At 38.1% G+C, this 21069-nt stretch overlaps 1 protein-coding gene across 3 annotated transcripts in view; it reads right to left on the bottom strand.

Moving 5' to 3' along the window:
- OSBPL8 (oxysterol binding protein like 8) overlaps positions 1-21069 on the bottom strand; it is an 88048-nt gene that overhangs the window by 46814 nt on the left and 20165 nt on the right. For 2 of the 3 annotated variants that reach the window (XM_027747738.2, XM_039386685.1), the window contains exons 2-4: positions 11596-11701; positions 6106-6142; positions 3704-3841 (exon numbers count right to left, since the gene is read on the bottom strand). In XM_027747738.2, coding sequence (XP_027603539.1) covers positions 3704-3841; positions 6106-6142; positions 11596-11637 — 217 coding nt within the window. In that variant the 5' untranslated portion in view covers positions 11638-11701. The remainder of the gene's footprint in view (positions 1-3703; positions 3842-6105; positions 6143-11595; positions 11702-21069) is intronic. The other variant, XM_027747739.2, reaches the window with a different exon arrangement.

The following is a 21069-nucleotide window of genomic DNA, read 5'->3' as shown; positions in this document are numbered from 1 at the left end:
TCCTTCAAACAACCTTGCTGAACCTTCCTATGGAAGCGAGTCTGACCTCCACACCTACACGTGCCAGTCAGTAGCCTCAAAGGTAAGCTACTTCAGCCTCAGAATAAAGGACAAAGATTATACAGAACAGCAATATTGTAAATAGACTTTTGCTGAACAATCACTAGACAATGCTGCCAGATCAAACTGTTCTCTACCTTTGCAAAACAAATCTGCACTGGACTCCTAAAAGAAGATTCCTCATCTCCGGCTCAGACAACATACGAAGTTCCATCTCACAAGGTGACAGGAGTGAGGAAAGAGCTTAAGACATGTGTCTTAAGCTAAGCAAACAAGTACAGGAAAACAGAAGCTTTCTGAAATCCAGAACTATGGTCACACAGTATTTATACATGGGAGCGCCTAAAATTATAAAATATATACCACTTACAACTTTACATTGGCACATTACATGGTTCTTCTTTTTCCAAATAGAAAGTCAATGGCCCAAACTGACATTAAATGTTTACCTCCACTTCCTCATATTAAAACTCATCTAGTTTCAACCGTATTTGTATTACTTGTCATTAGGATCTTACTTAAAATACAAGCAGAAGGCACAAATGAGGCTTATTCCAGTACATTCACCATGAGATGGAAAGCATGACTCCCCTTGGACAGCTGCTGGCCAGCCAAAGAATCCAGCATGCATGGTGATGTTTCTCTGCTAACATCAAAGTTAGTGCTGGATGCTCCAGAGATTACCTCTTGATAGGTTTTGTTTCATTCCAACTCACCTGGTTTTGAACCACAAGCTCTATACAAAACTGGCCTTGCAACACAGGCACTTTTATTCAGGCAGCAGGAAGCATAACCCAGGTAATAGCAGCCAAATAGCATTCGACAACATCCAACTGTCCAGCACCAAAAGCTAAGTACCTATGTCCCAGCTCTCCTTTATATACATGTAATCAGTTCTTTGTAGACTGTACCACACATTTTTCTGTTTTGATTCTCTTTATCCTGTGCCCAGCATGATTTTGAATTATTTATTTACATTATCTATCTCCTAAAGATGAATTCAGGTGCCAGTGACTAAAAGTAATTCACAGTAAATGCCTTTAAATTCTGTATTTAAACGTTTCCTATCTCATCATACAGGCTTATTGTAAATATCTTTGTTAACTGGATTTCAGTTACAACAATTAACCTCAAATACTCCATCACTTTAAACTCTGTTTTACTTCATATTTTTCAGGTTTCCACAGCATCTCTTTTCCCATATGTAATAAGCTCACATTTTGTCAAGTACTGTAATTTTGCCACAGGAATAACTACCATAGAATATTCACCCAATTTTTACATATGGGTCATCCCCCTCCATAAAAACCAAAGCTACACCGCCTGAGTTGCAGATAGGCTACAAGTTAGTAACTGTGGGTTGCTGAAGCCTAGCCCACATCCTATCTTTTCACTACTCAAATTGAATGCAAGCCAAATTTCTTGTTTCATGAAACTACAGCTTTGTTTCTAGTAGTGCCCCTGGAAGACTAAGACAGTGATGACTGATGCTAAAAAAGGCACAAATACATTTAACCATCTTAAGTTCACTTATATCAGCCCTGAAATAATCAGAGGGAAAAAAAATAGTCAGGAGAGAGGACAATCTCTGCAAGGAGTTTGATGTAGCACCACCAAGTCTTAGGGCATTTAAAGCCCTTTTTAATAATATTCCTATGAGTGAAAGCCCTGAAAAAACCACAACAGTTTGACTTTATAGATTAGTGGAAATAGCAACACTAAAAAGAAGACTTTATTCGAATATTCAAATACACATATAACTACAGCATTTGTCTAATAAGGGATACAACACAGCAAATAGGGAGAATAACAAAAAATTGTTTTAACCCTAATAAAAATTACAAACAAGATATATATGTATATTATACATATATTTCCAGAAAATATTTCCAGATTAAGCATAACACAAGCCAGAGAACATCAAGAGCTGTTCCAGTGAGATAATAGCAGCTATTAGAAAATACATCAGAGCTAGCTATGGGTAATACTGAAAATACTACCATAATAACTTAAAATACGCTAAAAGATTACTACTTTCAGCATGGTAACAACTATCTTTTGTTTAAAAGTTTTTTTCTTATCTAAATAGTACTGAATGAGTGTGCTGGTTTAAAGGTAAACCAGCAGGGGAAATGAACCCAACTCGAAAGACAGAATAACAATTTAATAAAATAATACAATAAGTACGATTATACAGACAAACAATTGGGTTTAACCCACAAAACCCAAGTGTATAACCCAGCACCCTGGGGCATGAACAGAGTGGTGTTCGTTGGGACCCCTGAGTCTAAAGTAAAAGGAGAAGGGAAAACCTGTTGGTGGGAGAGCTGTCACAGTCTGGTCAAGAGTGGTGACTGCAGTCCAGTTGAAAAGTGGTGGTTGCAGTCTGGTTGAGAGTAGTGGTCTTCAGTTTTCCTCTGGATCCCACGAGTGGTTAAAAACCTCCCAAAACCCCAAGATTATATATCCTCCAGTTCAGGCAGGAGTGCCCAGTAACCTCCCTCAGGGCGGGGAGTTCCACAATGGGTGTGAGGACAGGAGCATCCTCCTGTCTTGCAGGCCTCTTAACATCCAGTTTATAGCCTGAGGTGTCAGGCCTGCTCTGGGCAGAGGGTGTAAATGGTCTATTGATAACAGTTTCTGGGAAATGGCATGGAAGGCTATAGAATACACAGTTTTGGGTTACACCCATACAGTGATGAACTGGTCCCAGCTGTTCTAACTAGGACAATAGGAAAACAGGAAAATGATTTAAAGTTACCTGAGACACTGCCTTTATTACTCTGACACACTAATATTACTTTGACAAAGCAAGCTATGGGAGTTAGGGAGGTTCATACCAAAAAAAGTAAAAAATAAAAAGCCATTTCAGGAACACTACTCACGGGAAGAACTAAAGGAAGCATAGATGACTAGCATGGCTGCCAAGAGTAAAAGGGAAGAGAATATTAATTTTAAAAGCCTGAAGTTTTCAGTAAGGACTTCACACACCATAATAAACACATCTAATGATATCCTAGGCAATAAGACAATGCAAGCGGTATCCAATGCAAATAAGCACAAGGAGAGCTTGTTTATTTGCTTGGTTTTTTGTTTCTTGAACAGACTATCGACATGACAGGTCTACTAATGAGTTTCACTTTGCATCTAGTCAATTCAGATGGATCCACAGAGAGTTTGTTTTCAAGAGGTTTAGCGAGGCAGAGAGACTGAAAGCTGGCAAAAAGTTGTGTTAAGGCTTTTCTTTTTTTCACTTTTCTAAAGAGAAGGATCTTTCTGCTAAAAGATCTTTGCACAAAGATTCCAGGCTTAGGTGGTACATCATAACACTTCTGCATAAAGACACAACTTAAGTACTGAGAAAAGAATGTTATCATTGGTTACACATAAATATGATTTCCCATTATATGGCCTGTTGTCCCATCATAGCATGCTTTAATAAATTAGTGCACCACATAATGAATTTTTTCCTGTTTCAGATTAACACTTAAGGATACAAATAATTACATACGACAGGTCATTATGCTTTCTTTCTTACCTCTTTATTGTAAAAAGCAGTGGTTTTGAACCAATTTTTGGAACAGATAACTAATATCAGAATTTAAGTTCTTGAAAACCTCTGTAAAAAACAGCTTTGTCTTACCATGGCTATGGGAAGTTCCTGGGCTCAGACACGGCTGGAGTAACTCTTTGGTTGGAGTAAAATAGGCTTCTTTCCCCTGTTGCTGGTTCATTTTTCCTGGAGTTACAAGCTGTGATTCATCGCTGTTTGTTACCACTGCTGAAATACAAAATGATGCTCAGTCAATGATGTTACGTGCTTGTGCATAGATTTCTATTAAGAACTTCACTGCTATTTATGAAACTGGTATTCAACTGCTGTCTTGCAAAACATTTCATTCTAGAAAATGAGGTTTTCAAGCTAGAAATTTGCTTTGGAGAGGATGGCTAAAAGAAGCCCATAAGACTGGTCTAAGACACGAGACACGAGATGAAAACAAAACTAGGACGAGGTGAAAAGGCTGCTACTGAATACAGATATAGCATTTAGCTGTAACTTCTGAAATACTTCTTTCTTTGCCACTTTTGTGATAGCCACAATTCAGTCAACCCAGGAAACAGCTTTGCAGTGAAATCTTGGCAAACTAATCAAAACCTGTAAGTCTCTAAACCCACACTCAGTTTCTGACTAATTTTCAAAGCCCTTACACTTTCCAATGAATTTATGTGAGAACAACCGAAATAGGACTTCTATGGGTTTTTTAAAATGTCCCTAGGGAAGGCCTCATCTAGTGAAATTATGAGGGGGGGAAAAACACATCCTATGAAGAAAGTTAAGAGAGTTGGGGTTGATCAGCCTGGAGAAGAGAAGGCTCTGGGGAGACCTTACTGCAGCCTTTCACTACATGAAGGGAGTTTATAAGAAAGACTTTTTACCATAGTCTGTAATGACAAGACAAGGACAATGGTTTTAAACTCAAAGAGGGCAGGTTTAGATTAGATATTAGGAAAAAAATTCTTTACTGTGAGGGTGGTGGGGCACTGGAACCACCTTCTCTGATTGCCCAGAAGTGTTCAAGGCTGGGTTGGATGGGGCTCAGAGCAACCTAAGCTAGTAGAATATGTTCCTCCTTACACCAACGGGGTGGGTCTAGATGATCTTTAAGGTTCCTTCTATTCTATTATTCTAATTCTTCTTAGGTTTCACATGCCATTTCTGCCACTTGAAAAAAAGATTTGATATGCATATGCTCAATGTGTCTGAGAAGACATACAATGGCATTGCCAACCATTCCTTCCACTCAAAGGCCTCAAAGTGGTGATTTGTTTTTAGACTTTCACTCAGGCTTCAGAGCACCACCCAAGAGAAAGACCACCTCTCTTCCTACCTTTCTTCAACTGAGTGAGTTTAAACTCATATCATCTATCTTCTTGAAGACAAGCAGAGGATAATTTTAGAGAAGAAACATTAATTAGTAAATGCCAAAGCCTCCTCATGACTCTTTAGAGGACATATTTCAATACCAACAGAACTGTTATAGTTGAGAATACATACTTTGTTCATTTTCATCATACTGGTCTTCAGATTACTAATACACAGTTTTTCAGTACAATTCATGCATCGAAGAAATACAAATCAGGGTATTTACAGTCAATTTATTTCAGGTAAGACTATGAAAGAAAAAATCTTAAGTGTCAGATTCCCAGTTCTTCTGTTTCTATAAGGAGCATATGAAAGTGCCTATACCCCTGAAAATAGTACAATGACATCAGATATAGGAAAAGGTTTATTATGATTCAATTCAACATTGTTTTCTTAACGTCTGTAATAAGCCACGTCAGCTAAGACCACAGCTTCTTCGCAGATTTCTTATCAAAAAGAAACAATTTGTACCTGCACCTCTCCTTTCCCCACGCATGCAAACTCTCAATCCCAGGCAAAATTATTCTGCCAATCATACTATCATCCTAATGCCCATGAACCAACAGCATCAACAAGTCCTTGGCTGAATGCAAGAATATAAATACCCACGTCTGAAGTTTTCCCTATCACTTCACCAGATCCATTTCTGGAGTATTACAGTATATACGCCTGGTCAGTTCTGAATATGTAAAATTGTTGAAATTAAGTAACCATGTAGCACTATAAACAGACAAGCTCAAAAATAAAAGCGCTTCTGAACCATTATTTCCATATCTTTACTATCTATACTACAATAGCACTTGAAGGTTTCATTTCAAACACATAAAAATAGCTTCCTCTCTTCCAGATAAGTAATATAAGAAATATATTTTTGGCGGCCATGACTGAGAGAGGTGAAGAATAAACTTTTCCCGCTTAAAAAAAAAAAAAAGTTAAGGTAGGGAAATAGATGATTGGCATGCCAGGCAAAATACTGTTCCAACAGCAAATTTTCATCATACTTCAAATTGTCAATTATGATACAGAAGAAAATCTAGTATTTAACCCAGCAGCCCATATGCAAAATATATGCTATTATGAACATATATGCAAACATACTGTAGAAGAGAGGAGTTACTTACTTGATGGTCCATGAGAATCTCTGTTCTCACCATGTTGCTGTGTACACATACAATTGAAGAACGAAGAACAGCAAACATAAAAATCCAGGCCAGGAAGAAGCAAGTGCACAAAAGCAGCAGCAGCGGGAAAGAAGAAAGACAATTAAAACAGTGTTAGTTCATAACTAAAATACAACATGCACCTCAATGCCAAAGGAGACTTAGCAGACCTTAGTTCAGAAAAGGTGAAGCAACAAAACTGACAAATATGCTTATAGAAAAGCCATTATTAGAAGCTATCATTAGTAAACAGCAACTACCTCAACTGCTTATTCTGAGTGGAATTTTTCCACCAGCAATTTAGTGCTAATATGACTTGATGCACGATGTTTTCAAAAGACTGAAGCTCTGAAGAAAGTTGAATAATGCAAAATTTGTTTCCAAAACCATTCCACTTTCAGACAAGAGTTTTGGAAAGAAAAAACCTTTAACACCATCAAAAACATGCAAGCACCCACTAATGCTTGATCCAAACCTAACTGCTTTTGCACACAAACACAAAATTAGAAGCCACAGATTCAGTTCATCTATGAACACAGGTAATATTTTAAATGGCTTAGGATGCAAGACAAGCAGTGCAGTTTTAAATTTAAGAGGACATTTTACATCATCATCATCATGGCTAGGCTTCGCGAACAAAGATTTGGGAAGGACATCAAAGTACTTCCAAAGAATCACGTAAAAAAAAATTATTTGTGGTCCACTGAATGCATCAAATATAGGCAACAGTGGAGGGTAACTACATAGTAATAGTCTGTACTCCTTTCTGATATCTGATCTGAAATCTTTTTTAAATCATTGCTAACCAAGACCAAAATCAAGGCTAAGATCCCACTGTGCTCAGCTGTGTACAGATGTAAGGCAAGTTCCACCTACGTGTTAAAGGATTTACTACATTTGAAGTCTGTGAAAAGGAGAAAACAAGTATACTGATCAGCATGAACATTTCCTCCTTAAAAATAAATCCAAACATGATGTATCTTCTATATCCCCAAGAAAAAAAACTTATATTCCATAAAGAAGATAAATTCTTGCCCTGCTTTATAGAGGATCCAATCTTGCCTCTCTTTATCAGGACTAAACAGCAGGAAACAAAAAAGAGAAAAATCATAATCAAAATCTTTGCAAGTAAGTGTCTTCGCTTGCACTCTTGATCTCAAAACAGATTTTTTAATATATTTCTTTTTGTTAACCCTCACATCTGCCTCTGGGTGTTAAATTGACAGTGCAATGTGCAAATGTAAAGTATTGCAGTGAGAATATAGCAACTGCAGTACACATCATTAGAAATGTGAGGCAACCCTTCTTTCATAATTCTGTAGTTTCCGTAAGAAGATTTGATTAAACAATGAAGGCTGAAATAAAATATAAGCAAACGTGGTAAATAACCTTCAATTCCTGTCAGAGACTAAATTTACATCAGAGTGAAATGCTGCTAAGGGAACCTATGAACTTACCAGGCAGGTTTCGGGACTAGTACATGAAAAGTATTCAAGAATTCAATGGCTTTCAAGGCAAAGTGTTTCTTTTAACGTACAGATAATATAACTGCAGATTAGGAAACAATTTATGTTTGGACTGGAACTGTACTACCCTACGCTGATTTTAGATTCAAGAGAACAGTGACTGACAAGAGAGCAAGAAGCCTGCAGTAACTGTACAGAGATCCAGCAACTGACTGAAGGACAGAAAAGAACACTTCTATTCAGCACTGGTCTGCTTTATTTCACACTAAAAGCTGGAAAGCAAGAGCACAGATCTGGAAAAATACATTGTAAATGGACATATAGGATCAGAAGTGTCAGAGACTGAGACAGCATGTTCACTCGCAGTGAGTACTTACATGTTGAAGAAATAAGAGTGAAAAAGCACCGCAGCAGATTCGGTCTCACTGCCTGACTCTCAAGCAGCCCTGGCCAAGATACAACATGACACCACAGAGCAGGGTAACCTGTCACCGGAGATGATGGTGCAGGGACTTTTCATGTAAATATTTTAGCATTGCATGGTTAATCCTATGAACTGGTACAAACAGCTCCTACACCAGAGGCTGAAACACAAGCCTGTCTAACTCTGTCCTTGATCTTCTCCAACAGACATTCTGTTTACACACCAAACTACCTCCGTTGCTGGTCAACCTCCTCTCTTCATTAGATGTATTTGGGCCTGTGTATTTACCTAAAACATGCAGAATATATATTTCTAAACACTGATGCAAGATGTTAAGGTACTGAAATGAGATGATTTTGGGCAGAAAGACCTCTTCATTTTCTAGTGCCCTACTGCACCTCTGTCATCTGCAATTCATATATCTGCAGATTTGGGATCCAAACCACTAAAGAAACAAAACATGACAGTTCTACTACTTCAATGTTTGCTCTGAAAAGAATGTTCTCAGGACATTCCTGTCCATCGCCTCCCACAACTCTTATTCTAAATATGCAAAATTAAGAGAAACATATGCATATTTCCAGAGACACAGCCTACTCTTACTTTCACATTATATAATTGATGACTTTGATTATTACAGATTACAGAACAAGTCCTTTGACAAGGCAGGTTCTCAACACTACATGTTTAATTTAGCTTCTACTGAAGCACAATTTCCTTGAAATGTCACTACCAGAACATACAAAACCTAGTCCTCCTCACAGTAAAGTTTTTGAGTAAGATTTAGGAATAAAACCAGCAATATAAAGCATCCCATGAGACAGCAGCCATAATTCTGGTTTTATACAAAGGCAGTTCATGTGCTTCAGAAAAGCACTATTTTTAGACATTCATTTCTCAGAAATAAAACTAATAACAACTGCTACTAAACTTTAAGTTACATCTGCCAAGTTGTCCTGAAAAACAAAATCCTTTTCCTGTTGAATATTAGGGGAAAAGAAAAAGCATATGTCATACTAACATGTCTGAATCTCATACTACAAAAGATAAGTTTTTTAAATAGATTTACTAGTTTTACAATCAAAACCTACAGCTACATTTTTAATAGAGTTGAAATGCACATTCTAAAGCCAAGTTAGAGTTTTCAACCCTGCTGAAGATGGACTTTTCCTGAAGGCAGTCGCTGAATATGTGTAAATCATTAAGATTATTCCAGTTACATTTAAATTCAGGACCACTAACCCAACCTGCAAGTCTGATCAGTAGAGAGGACTTCTATTCTATACTTCAAGGAAAAAAGGTACTTCTATGTCTATTGGTGTATTTAAATAGCAAGAACTGACTGTACAAGCTATATCACAGGCAATTTATTTATTAAATATATGTTTTGGTAAAATATAGAGGCAACTAAAAATTAGTAAAAAAATAATTTTGAAGAAGAATAGTTTTTACCAAACATTCCCATGTAATGTTCTGAATTCTGAGTCAGTGAGGGCTGTTTAAATTAAACTACTATTTTATAGAAAGGTAGGCAAAAACTGTTCTCAAACAAGAACTCAAACCAAAGGTTCTAGTATTTTGCATTGTTTTAATGGTGCCAGACTACAAAAATAGTTTGCTGAGTTGTCACAGCCTTTGTGTTCAGATTTATTGCAGTATGTATAAACCTAATTGTTAGAAAATATAAGAATTTAATGTAAGACTTTTCTCCCTATATTGATTCTGAAAAGATCACAGTATTAAGTTCTGTAATCTCCTCCTCCATTTTTTGTTTGGTTGGTTGGTTGGTTTGGTTGTGTTGTTTTTGTTTTTTTTTTACACACAAGCCAAAAAAAAACAAATTAGAAAGCTGACATCTCTAAAAAAGGGCTTTTTCAGGTACCTCCTAGAAACATCCTAAAGAACTTAAAATGGTGGGAAAAAAATGTTGATCAGTATTCATCGTGCATGTTCCACCTCATGTATTTAATGAATTTTCATCAGACACATGGAACTTAAAAAAACCTCAAAACCAAACCAACCTCCTGCAGCTAAAAGTCTGGAATACAGAAAACTTTTAAACATGATTTCAAAAAATTTAAAATTTTGGGAAGAGTCATGATTTGCATTGATTCAAGGTCTTCAAAATTACTGGGTCGATCTCTCTTAAAATGTATATGGGGGTTTTAATATTTAATTTTCACTTTTTTTACTATGATATACACCAGATCAAGAATATTAGACTACCAGATAAGCTTTCAAAAACGTTTTTAACACCTGCATGCAAAACAAAAAATTGACATTGTAACTGCAGTTAAGACAGACATTTACCCCACTAGCTGATATTTTGGTAAGAAATGCTTAGAGTAGCCTATAACAGTATACCATCAGTTAAAAAAAATTATTCTGAGATTACACTTTAGGTGCCTAAGCACATAGGACAAAAGGCAATCTATTGTTACACTTACGATTCTCCTGAAGGAGACTTGGTAAGACACACAGAGACTCATTTCAAGATACCTTTTAAATACCATGCTATTCTGAATGCAGGTCACAAAAAGAAGATTAGCACATTTTATGTTACTTTGAAGTGTTTTGTAAACTGGTACTTCTTTATTTTAGGAAACAAGGAGCAGAGTAACTGAACTAACAGGATTTTTTTTTAAAAAACTCAACAGTCGATACTCATAGTACGTTGCATCTGCGATATAGATGTGTTGTCCATGCAACAAAACAATGAATTTGTTTATTACAGGAAAAAGTCAAGGATTTTCTTAATGCACTGCAAAGTAGTTTTTCTACAAATTCATCACTTCAGTTAAAAAAAGTAATAAAACACTTGAACAAATTAATAGCTCTGTGTAGTAGCTGACTGTCACAAATAAAGTTTGTCACTAATGAAGTGTTAAACTTGACCTTCACCACAGTTACAGAAAATATATCTTATTTTTGCCTTTGGGAGGCAGTGCTTTCTATCATGAAGCAACTCTGGAAACTGAAAAACATTTCCTGCTTCACCTATTAGAGTGCTTCTACATAACACAGCTTGTGGAAAACCAAATTCTTAAATAATTTCAATATTACAATGATGAAGTGTGATACTACTCACTAGCCTTTCCTGGTTTTAAACTGTGCTTAGAAAGAGCTTCGCTACATCAGAAATTTTGTTATCAGTACAGATTATCAACTCTTAACCTTAGATTGCTCTCATAGCATATAATTATCACTTCTCCTGCCTTTTCTGCTCCTCATTCCACCAAGAAATACATTATTTTTACTATTCTCCATAGTCACTAACTAGCAAAATGCCACTTAGACAGAGGAATACTTTTTTTCTTTGGGACTCTGAGATAAAATCCAAAAAGTAAATCAAATCCAAAATCCAAATGTTTTTTGACATTCAGCCTTCTTGCCATGAGAATCTAGGAAATGGTACATGATACTACAGGATATTTGAAATACATTCACCAGAAAAGTATCAATTCAAACCAAAACTGAACAGATTCAAGCCATTTTACCCTCTCTCTGCAAAAGTATCTTTACATTCATCTCATTACACAAAGGCACATTTAAGTTACTCACTGAATTTCTATCAAATTCCCCATCAACTGGAGTCGTCTCCATGCTGAAAGGGCCTGTTGTCTGCCTCTCTATCAGTTAGAGTTCTTCCATCCTGCTGCTCGAGATCCTAGAGAAGAAAAATACAGTGATTCAATTCCAATCTGTTAAGAGAGCTACACTTTATCTCCCATAAGTTTTGAGTGTAAATAGTCCTAAATGCAAACTCTGCATTTTACAGTTGCTTGCAAAACATGGACATTTACCCAGAAAAATCAACTTTTTAGGAATGGATAGAATAGTTTCAAATAAAATGGCCAATACAAAAGCTACTCACATAGGCAAGCATTAACTATTACAAATAAGGAAAAGTTATGCAAAAAACCCAGAAACCCACAGGTTTCTTGCTGTATTTCCCCTTGTTCCAGAGTTCCCAGCAGCCACAGCACTCCCACCCCACAGGCACACAAGCTGTTTGGGTACAGAAAAAGCTATTCCAGAGCAGTCACAGTTGAGGGCTTCCCAGCACAACTCCAAAAACAGCCGTGTATTGCTTTGTGGAACCGAGACACAGAAATTAAATAATTTGTGCAAGCCAGCACCCTCTGTGGCAGAGCAGGCACTCAGCTGGAGGTCACCACGCACAGACAGAAAGCAATGCCTCATTCTTTAAGTGTTTCCTATTTAATTTTTTTGCAAGAGAATGAAACCTACAATGAATTGTAGTATTCACAGCACATTTGAAGTCACAAGTGAGACAAGAAAATGCTTTGGAATCAAGCAAAACTTGATAGAAAAAACATGCTTTAACCACTTATTCATTTAGTGGGTTTCAGGGGAGAAGCAGATCAAATTGGGATGCCTACTGAGATGTCCAACTACAGTCACTGTTCTGCTGGTCTCTACAAGGCCTCCATCAGCAAGATACAAGCAGATGAGAAAGCTGTACACTGAACTGTGTGAAACAGGACAGTCAGTATTCCGCAGGAAGAAAACCCTGTGGTTCCACTCTCAGCAAAGCCATGCTCCCTCCACCCTTACCACCAGCCAGAGAAAGTGTTTGATCAGAGAATTACCCCAAGGACACGTTTTTCCCTTTCATTTTGTCTTGGGTGGGGTGAGGGGGCAGGAAGCACTAAATTACAAACTAGATTGCTAAATCAACACTTGTGCAAGAGCAGGGGTAGCATGGAGACGGTGGGGGTTTTTTTAAGATAGGATGTTATCATATCATGCTTAATGTATATATCAAGCTACAGCAAGCTTTAGTAGAAACAGTTTAATGAGGACAGAAGGGTGAGGTGGGAGGAAGTATCCCCACCAGGGAACCTGAGGAGCATCCTGCATGCAGGAGAATGGGAGAAAGTCAACGGATGACCAGAATACACAAGGTCTTGTGTTTCAAGGCCTGCCTAAGAAATAGACACTCATGAAAACAAATATCACTATAAAGAATAAACATTTATTCAACTACTTTTAATGTTTTTATTATCCTGTTTGTTTTGTATTATGTAAAGCACATTAGAATTAGAATTTTTCCTCAGGAAAAACATACAGTATTAACACACTATAGCAATTTACCATATATCACTAAAACACAAGAGGAAGCATTAAAAAAAAGTTTAACAAAATGACTGAGTGCTAACAAAATTGCAAAGTTAATAGTTCCCTATGACTTAGTCCAAAGAACTGATGAGGATATTACTCAAGCCCCTGAGTAATTAACTGAGGTGGCATGTAACTGGAAAGCATAACTGGTAAGTGTATGGCTACATGTTCTCATGTAAGTTAGAAACAGCAGACATCTGAAAGGAGATTACTACAAGTGATTAATTTGTATTAATAAAAGGAAAGATAGCATTACCACAGAAGGAGGAATTCGCCCCAGAAGGTCTGTTTCCTGGAGCAGCAGGCACTGCGATGCATCCCTTCCACATCCCAGTGCAAGGATGCAGAACTGGGTAATCACTTGATGCCTGTTCCTTGTTATCTCTCCCCCACATGCCCATTTTAGGTTCTCTTATTAGCAGGAAATTCAGCAATACCAGACTGCATGCATATTCAATTTACGGAAACACTAAACTCTTTTAAACAGGATGAAAAATGAGTTGCATAACAAACAGATGTATGCACTGATATTTAAAGCAGTTTGCCAGCTTTTTTTAGTTATGCAAACTTGCAACCACACTCAAGTTATCTGAATAAACAGATCTTTCCTGACACAGGAACATTTACCCTAAAAAACTTTTAACCCATCTCTATATTTAACATTTTTCAACTCTTAATTTTTATTGTCAGTGCTCCTGGTGTATTCTGCTCCTCCATTTGTTCACATGACCACAGCCACTACATCCCCTCCTTATCTCTGTCTCAAGAGCAGTATCATCAGACAGGTACCATACTGTCTAATCCCTAGCATTCATGGCCACTTGTGGTGCCCAAGACGTTCATAATCCAGCAGGGTCCCAAAAGCTGCAGTGAAGTTTTCTGGGAGAGGGAAGGAGAAAATTCGGCCTGCTCATGTTTGACCAGTAAAGCAGGTGCAGAAATGGTTAAGGACTACCTTCCCTGACATTGCTTAGCTTATGAGTAGACAGCCAGCTTGGCTTATTTTTTTTGGCAAAATGAAAGCTAAAAGTGAACAGTATTGCTTCTGAAATATGCCAAAATAAATATCAAGGAAGGAAAAGGGCTCTATCAGCAAAAGGAGAACATATTTATTTTGAAAATTACAGAATGCTTCTAACCATCTGAGCCCCGAGGCTTTGAAACAACGTTCTAATCAATGTAGGGAAGGAGAATTTATTTGTAAATGCAGCCAGGTTACTGTGAGGGGTGCTTCCACAAGTGAACAAGCTCTATTTTACTTCGGCTAACCCAACCATTAGATTTGAAGATACAACCGATGTATAATTGTTTGGGGTTTTTGGTTTGTTTTTGGGTTTTTTTGTAGCTTTTGGGGGACATTTATGACATGCCTTTGCTGCTCTCTCCACATTCCCAAGTGTTTGCAGTTTGGTTGGTTTGAGGTTTTAATTAACAAATGTTCCTTCACAATCATAATTCTTAAAAACTTAAGTGTTCAGGAAGACACACACACAAGCTGAAATTATTTGAAAATAACTATATGATGGCATCCAGCTAGTCATCCATTTTTCTTTTATAGACAATGGATACAATCCAGTTCTTACAAAGGTATTGCTTATTTTAACGCAGCTGTACCTATCAGACAAATCATGCCACAAAAGAAGCTATTTCTCTCCAACTGTGAAGAAGGTTGAACAGGTCAGAAACATATCTTTAATGCAGAAGGGAAATGCATCCCTCTTATCACATGATCCATAACCTGTTCTGTTAACATCTGTATTCCATCTTAACTTATTTTTGATGATGATACCAAAGTGTGTGGTGCAGCTGACACACTGGAGGGGAAGGATGCCATCCAGAGGGACCTTGACACACTTGAGAGTGGGTCTGTGAGAACCTTAGGAAGTTCAACAATGCCAAGTACAAGGTCCTGCACCTGAGTTGAGGCAATCCCAAGCACAAATACAGGCTGGGTGGAGAATGGGTTGAGAACAGTCCTGAGAAAAACAAATTTGGGATACTGGTGGATGAAAAACTGGACATGACCCAGCAATGAACACTTGCAGCCCAGAAAGCCAACCACATCCTGGGCAGCATCAAAAGAAGCATGGCCAGCAGGTGACTCTGTCAGGTCACTCATCAGGAGGTCTACTTTGCTCTCACAAGACCCCAACTGGAATATTGCATCCACCTCTGGGGTTTCCAAGATATTAAGGATGTGGACCTGCTGGAGCAAGTCCAGAAGAAGGCCAAGAAGATCAGAAGGGCTGAAGCACCTCTCCTATGATGACAGGCTAGGAGAGTTGGTGCTGTTCAGCCTAGAGAAGAGAAGGCTCCAGGAAGACCTCACAGCACCTTCCAGTACCTAAAACAGGGCTACAAGGGAGCTGAAGAGGGATTTTTTACAAGGGCATGTAGTGATAGGACAAAAGGGAATGACTTTAAACTGAAGCAGGGTAGGTTTAGATTTGATATTAGTAAGAAATTCTTTACTGTGAGGGTGGTGAAACACTGGAACAGGTTGCCCAGAGAAGTTGTGTATGCCCCATTCCTGGAAGTATTCAAGGCCAGGTTGGACGGGGCTTTGAGCAATCTGGTCTGGTGGGAGGTATCCCTGGCAAGGAGGTTGGAGCTACATGGTCTTTAAGGTTCCTTCCAACCCAAACCATTCTATGGTTCTATGATTTTAACAGATTGCTTCGGCCATTTGTAGTTTTTTTAACTATTTGGGTTTCAGTTAGTTCCACCTTGAAAATAGGAAAATCCTCCTTGGGTCTCCCATATAAGGAAAGGAAAGCATGCATCAATGAAAGCTACTACTCTGCATGGACAGGATCTTTTTTAACTATCTACACACAGGGATGCTTAAATGTCCTGTGGGAAGAGGTAAGAAGACAACTCCCACCAATTTAAAAAAAAGTATCAGAAGCCATTAAATGTATGTCTCAGTACTATAACGTTACATGATATTTTCTAAGATACAGTTACACAGATCACAGAGCAAAAGTAGCACAAGTTGGGTGCCTTGGCCATGAGGGAAGACTGTGGCAGCAAGCCTTTGTTCAGTCTTTTAGAGATCAGTGAAGTGGATTTGGCAGTACTCTGCATTGACTTACAAATTCCCTAAGTTAACCAGATTACATGAACTTTTACTGTGGGAAATGTTTGTTTAACTGAATAAAGGCATTAGTAGGAAATACAACCCCCTTTTTCTGCCACTATAAAAAAAGCTCCTCACCAAACATGATACTTGTTCCAGGCACATTAGAGAATTTAGTGCTGACACTGTGGCAGTAATATCCTATTGGAAGTACTTTTCTAACATTAAATCATAATTCAAACCACAAAAAGACTCTTCTTCCCCTTCTCCCACAGCTTAGCTTCAGTTCAAACACTTCACTAAATCTGGAGAGTTTCATCAAGAGTCTTTGCCTGATCTCATGGCTGAAACGGGTTTTGCTTTCTCCCTAAGTACTATCACCTACGGTCATTAGATATGGCATTTGCACTGCGATACTGTTTTGTGATCTGTTATAGTATCAGAGTACCCTCTTGCACTCCAGCATCACATCTCATGGGCAAGGTACAGCCTCACCTGTGATCTGCCACCGGGCAACACCAAGTTGCATGGTGAAATGGCTACTGCATGCTGATCCGGCCTTTCCAAAGGGGAAGTGTTCTCCAGGGCTCTGACCTCCAAACTGACCTAAGTTCTGCTGGATGCCTGACTTCTTTACTTAAAGCCTAAAATAACTAAAAGCACTTAAATTGCCTGAGATGTGTATCAGATAAGAATATACTGCAATTTTTTTTAAGATGACACAGGCATAATAATACACTGATTTCAAAGATCAACGTGGCAACAAGGACAGGCAAGGCATGCTAGGAAAACAGAAAACTAGTTGTTCACATTGATGTCAAGAAGGATAAAAATGCACCCAGGTTCTTGGTTTGGTCACCCTCATAGTCAAAAAATGTTTCCTGATGTTGGGACAAAACCTCCTGTGTTTCTGTTTGTGCCCATTGCCTCTTGTCCCATCACTGGGCACCACTGGAAAGAACCTGGCTCTGTCACCTTTATACCCTCCCTTCAGCTATTTATACATATCGATGAGATCCCCCTGAGCCTTCTCTTCTCCAGACTAAACAGTCCCAGCTCTTTCAGCCTTTTCTCATAAAAGAGATGATCTAGGCCTTTGATCATCTTCATGGCCCTTCATTGGACTCTCTTCAATATGTCCATGTCTCTCTTGTACTGGGTTGCCCTGAACTGGAGCCAACACTCCAGATGTGGACTCACCAGTGCTAAGTAGAGAGGAAGGATCACTATTCTTGACCTGCTGGAAATGCTTTGTCTAATGCATCCAAGAACATCATTCCCCTTCTTTGTGGCAAGGACATGTTGATGACTCGTGTTCAACCACTCATCAGGATAACCAGGTGAACCCTAGGTAAGCAGTTCTGAGGTGTGGTTATCAGTGCATTCAGTTCTGTAAGGTCCATAAGGAAGTTTAAGCTAACACTCTTAAGAAAGGTATCTAAGTGCTGAAACAAACAAATAAAAAGGAGCAAGTTTAATAGAAATTAAGAGCTAGCAGGTATAGGATCAGTTTTAAGAGATTAAAGGAAATCTACTTTCTAAATCTAACTAGGGTGATCAAACTGAGGCTCTCAATCTAAGTGTAACTCATGCTGTCGTTGAATCCAGTGGACCAGAGGAACTGCAGCCTCCTAGTTGTAGTGTAAGGCCACAGATCATCCATCCCTCTTAGCCAACGAGTCCACACACCAAGTACACTTCATTAACAAGCTACAGATCAGGCCAATTTCTTGCACATGATACAGTGCTACTGCATGCCAAGTACTCTGTGTTTGTTGTGATTAGTTCCGAGAAAGCAGGAACTGAAGCTCAGTTACTGGTAAACATGGAGGAGGGGCAACAGGATAAAACGATTCAGCAAAATATCTGGTAAACAAAGAAATCACGATTTTTCCTTAGCTCTCAAGCTAAGCATCTTACACTAATAAGAACTTGGAAGAACTAGGAAGATGTTGCATTGTGCAATTCTAGAAGAGAAATTCGAGAGTTGAGTAAATCTCTAGGTTCCTTCTACTGTTAAGTCAGTCCAAACAGAAGAGCTTGACAAAAATCAGTAATTATATAGGAGAAGTCATAGATGACAAATGACAGTTACATTAACTCTGAACTGGAATGTTTGAATGCTCAAAAGTCTGCTACGAGTATAAGCACAGCAGAACTGAACAACTGCCTCAAGTCCCCCAGGTATACTGTGATCACTTAATGCTATCAGCCACCAAATCTACCTTGTACATAACACTTCCTTCCACCCCACGTTTCATCACCTGCCTCTTCATTTCCCAAACAGTCCACATGCAAAGAACACTATTTCCTCTGTTTCTGTAGTGCTGTTTTCAGAAGGGGAAAAAAATATCAAATACCAAAACACCAAAAAACAGGAAAGTTGAAGCTTAAGAAAAAGACTTGAAAACATCTCTAGAAATAAGTTGGCTGAGGTATCTGGACTGTGCTTCCACTTGCCATCTTTTGAAAGAGTTAGATGGCAATGAACACCAAGGAAAGTGTAGCAAAGTTCTGAATATCCACTGCAACTTTAATAATTACTACCTTAGAGACAAACTTTAATAGATTACTACCAGACACAAACTTGTCCTGATAAAAATAGAGTACAGAAGAGATGGTAAGAATAACCATCAGGTAATAAAATCCATCATCCTCTCTAAAAGCTAAAGCCCAAGGGTTCAGGAGTCCTTTGGCCATTGAAATACACTTCAAAGCTCTCCAACCTGTCCCACTCTTCAAGATATATATTCTGCAAGACTGTTCCCATAATTCAAATGAGTTGTTAGTCTTAATAGTAAAAATGTCTATTTCTTCACTTATAGGTGTCTAGTTACTTGGAAGCATTACACAGTTTGCCTCCACAAGACATTTTTACCTAGGGCTCAATCTAACTTTTGAGTATAAGAATAAGAGAGGCAATAAATCATTGGTTTTGTTCAATTAAGCTAGAATCAGAGAGATCCTATGAAGCTTCATAAAATATCCAGAAGATTTTTTTTTTTTGCTTCATTGTGAATTAGGCAAAGAAGATTTAATCTAACCTTACAACACCAAATCTAGCATTTTATTTTTACATACATTTTATTTTTTACATTATTTTACTGCAGTACCAACCAGTAAAATAACTATGTGGATGCTACACAGAACCTTAAACAAGGTTAAATTGGCCAATGACAGTTTTGGTTTTGAAGAAAAAAGGATGCACTCAAAGTAATGGTTAGACACATTGCAAACCATATTCCTTAGACACATTCTAAACCATATTCCTTTCAGAACTCTGCCCTGCAACTTAAGGGTACATTTGCTATTTGGGCCTTGCATTTTTCCTGCACAACAACAAAATCTAAAAAAGGTTTAAGAAAGCAACATGTTAAATTTAGTACTTTAAAGTCAAGGAATCCTGCCTTTCTTCTAACAGCATTAGCAGTTTTCTTTCACATCTGTGAAGGTAATACTAATAGTCTTTCACACACACCTGCATCTCCTCAGATATCTAGTTAATTCATGTTCATCTAGAACTTTGCATTAGAAACCAAGATGCCTCTCATAATAGCCCAGAGTATTAAAAAAAAGAAAAAAAGAAAAAGGTTGTTCTGCACTGTGATGAGAGGCCAGATGGCACCCTGTCATTTTTTCTCTCTCATTTTGGCAGCTGTATGAAGATGCAGTGTGACACATTCTTCTAGAGACAACTGAAAGGGATTAGGAGATTACTAGTCCCCCACACCTGGTCCTTACCACCTCTTTTCCCACTGTGGCTTCTGCCTTTTTGAACTGTCTGTGCAGGTGCTCCCTAACCCTCTTCTGTCACAGAAACCCCCCTATTGCAAATTATTTTAAACAGACACTCACAGAATGCACATAATCTAAACTGAGCTAGGTCATAGGACTCCTACAGGTCTGGCACAGCAGCAGTAAAGAACAGCTGAGGGTCATCTTTTAACTCACCTCCATTACAGCCGTAACAGCCTCTGTAAGCACAGACTGTGCTTACAACTACACACTCGCCCAACACCTGCAGGATATGAAGGGAATCGAGCCAAGGCAAAAGGAAAAGCAATGTTGTTTTTTAAGGTTTTTCTGAAATGAAAAAGTCAGCAGATATGTTTCCCCAGTCAAGTTGGATAGGTGGCAGAACAAATCCTTCCGTTTCTGATGCCGGAGTGGAATCAGTTGCCATCCTGAGACAGGAGATAGATCTGGATTTCCTCTGCGTGGAACATTCCAAAACAAAATCTAACCTTGCTTTTCCTAAAAGAAACACTTCACCTTGGCAGACATTACTGTCAAACAGAGAGTCAAAGCATTAAAAAGAAAGAAAAAAAAATACTCTTTCAAGACTATAAAAAACATTTAAAGAATATGAACAACAATTCATCCATTGTGCTGAAAAAACCTCAAGAAGGTATTAAAAGTCTAATACATCAAATGATGTATCTAAACATCTTACAATGAGATGATAGATATAGAAATATTTTAGGCCTTACTTGCAGGTCAAAAATACAATCAACTGTATAAGGAATAAAGTTGCAGAAAGCTGTTCTGAGAGTATATATAAACGATTGCTTTCAAAGGTAGCAAGCACCGCTGGAAGTAGTAATAATTTTTTTCACCAGCAAGTACTGTTGAAGAATAGCATTAATGTGGAGTGAATAAAATAGATGATCTTTATTCATCCAGAGCTCCCAAACACATACCAGTACAGAATCACTTTTCTGTACCCCAATGGCTGTTTCAGCGAAATAAGAACTGATATTACCTCTCTGGGTCCTGCTAATGAGCATCATGAATACATTTCACAGGAGCTC

This window comes from Pipra filicauda, unplaced genomic scaffold, assembly GCF_003945595.2.
Source record: "Pipra filicauda isolate LSUMZ 115617 unplaced genomic scaffold, ASM394559v2 scaffold4_size7858003_pilon, whole genome shotgun sequence".
Lineage (NCBI taxonomy): Eukaryota > Metazoa > Chordata > Aves > Passeriformes > Pipridae > Pipra > Pipra filicauda.
Note: the sequence above shows the minus strand (reverse complement) of the source record. Positions and strands in the feature narration are given on the sequence as shown.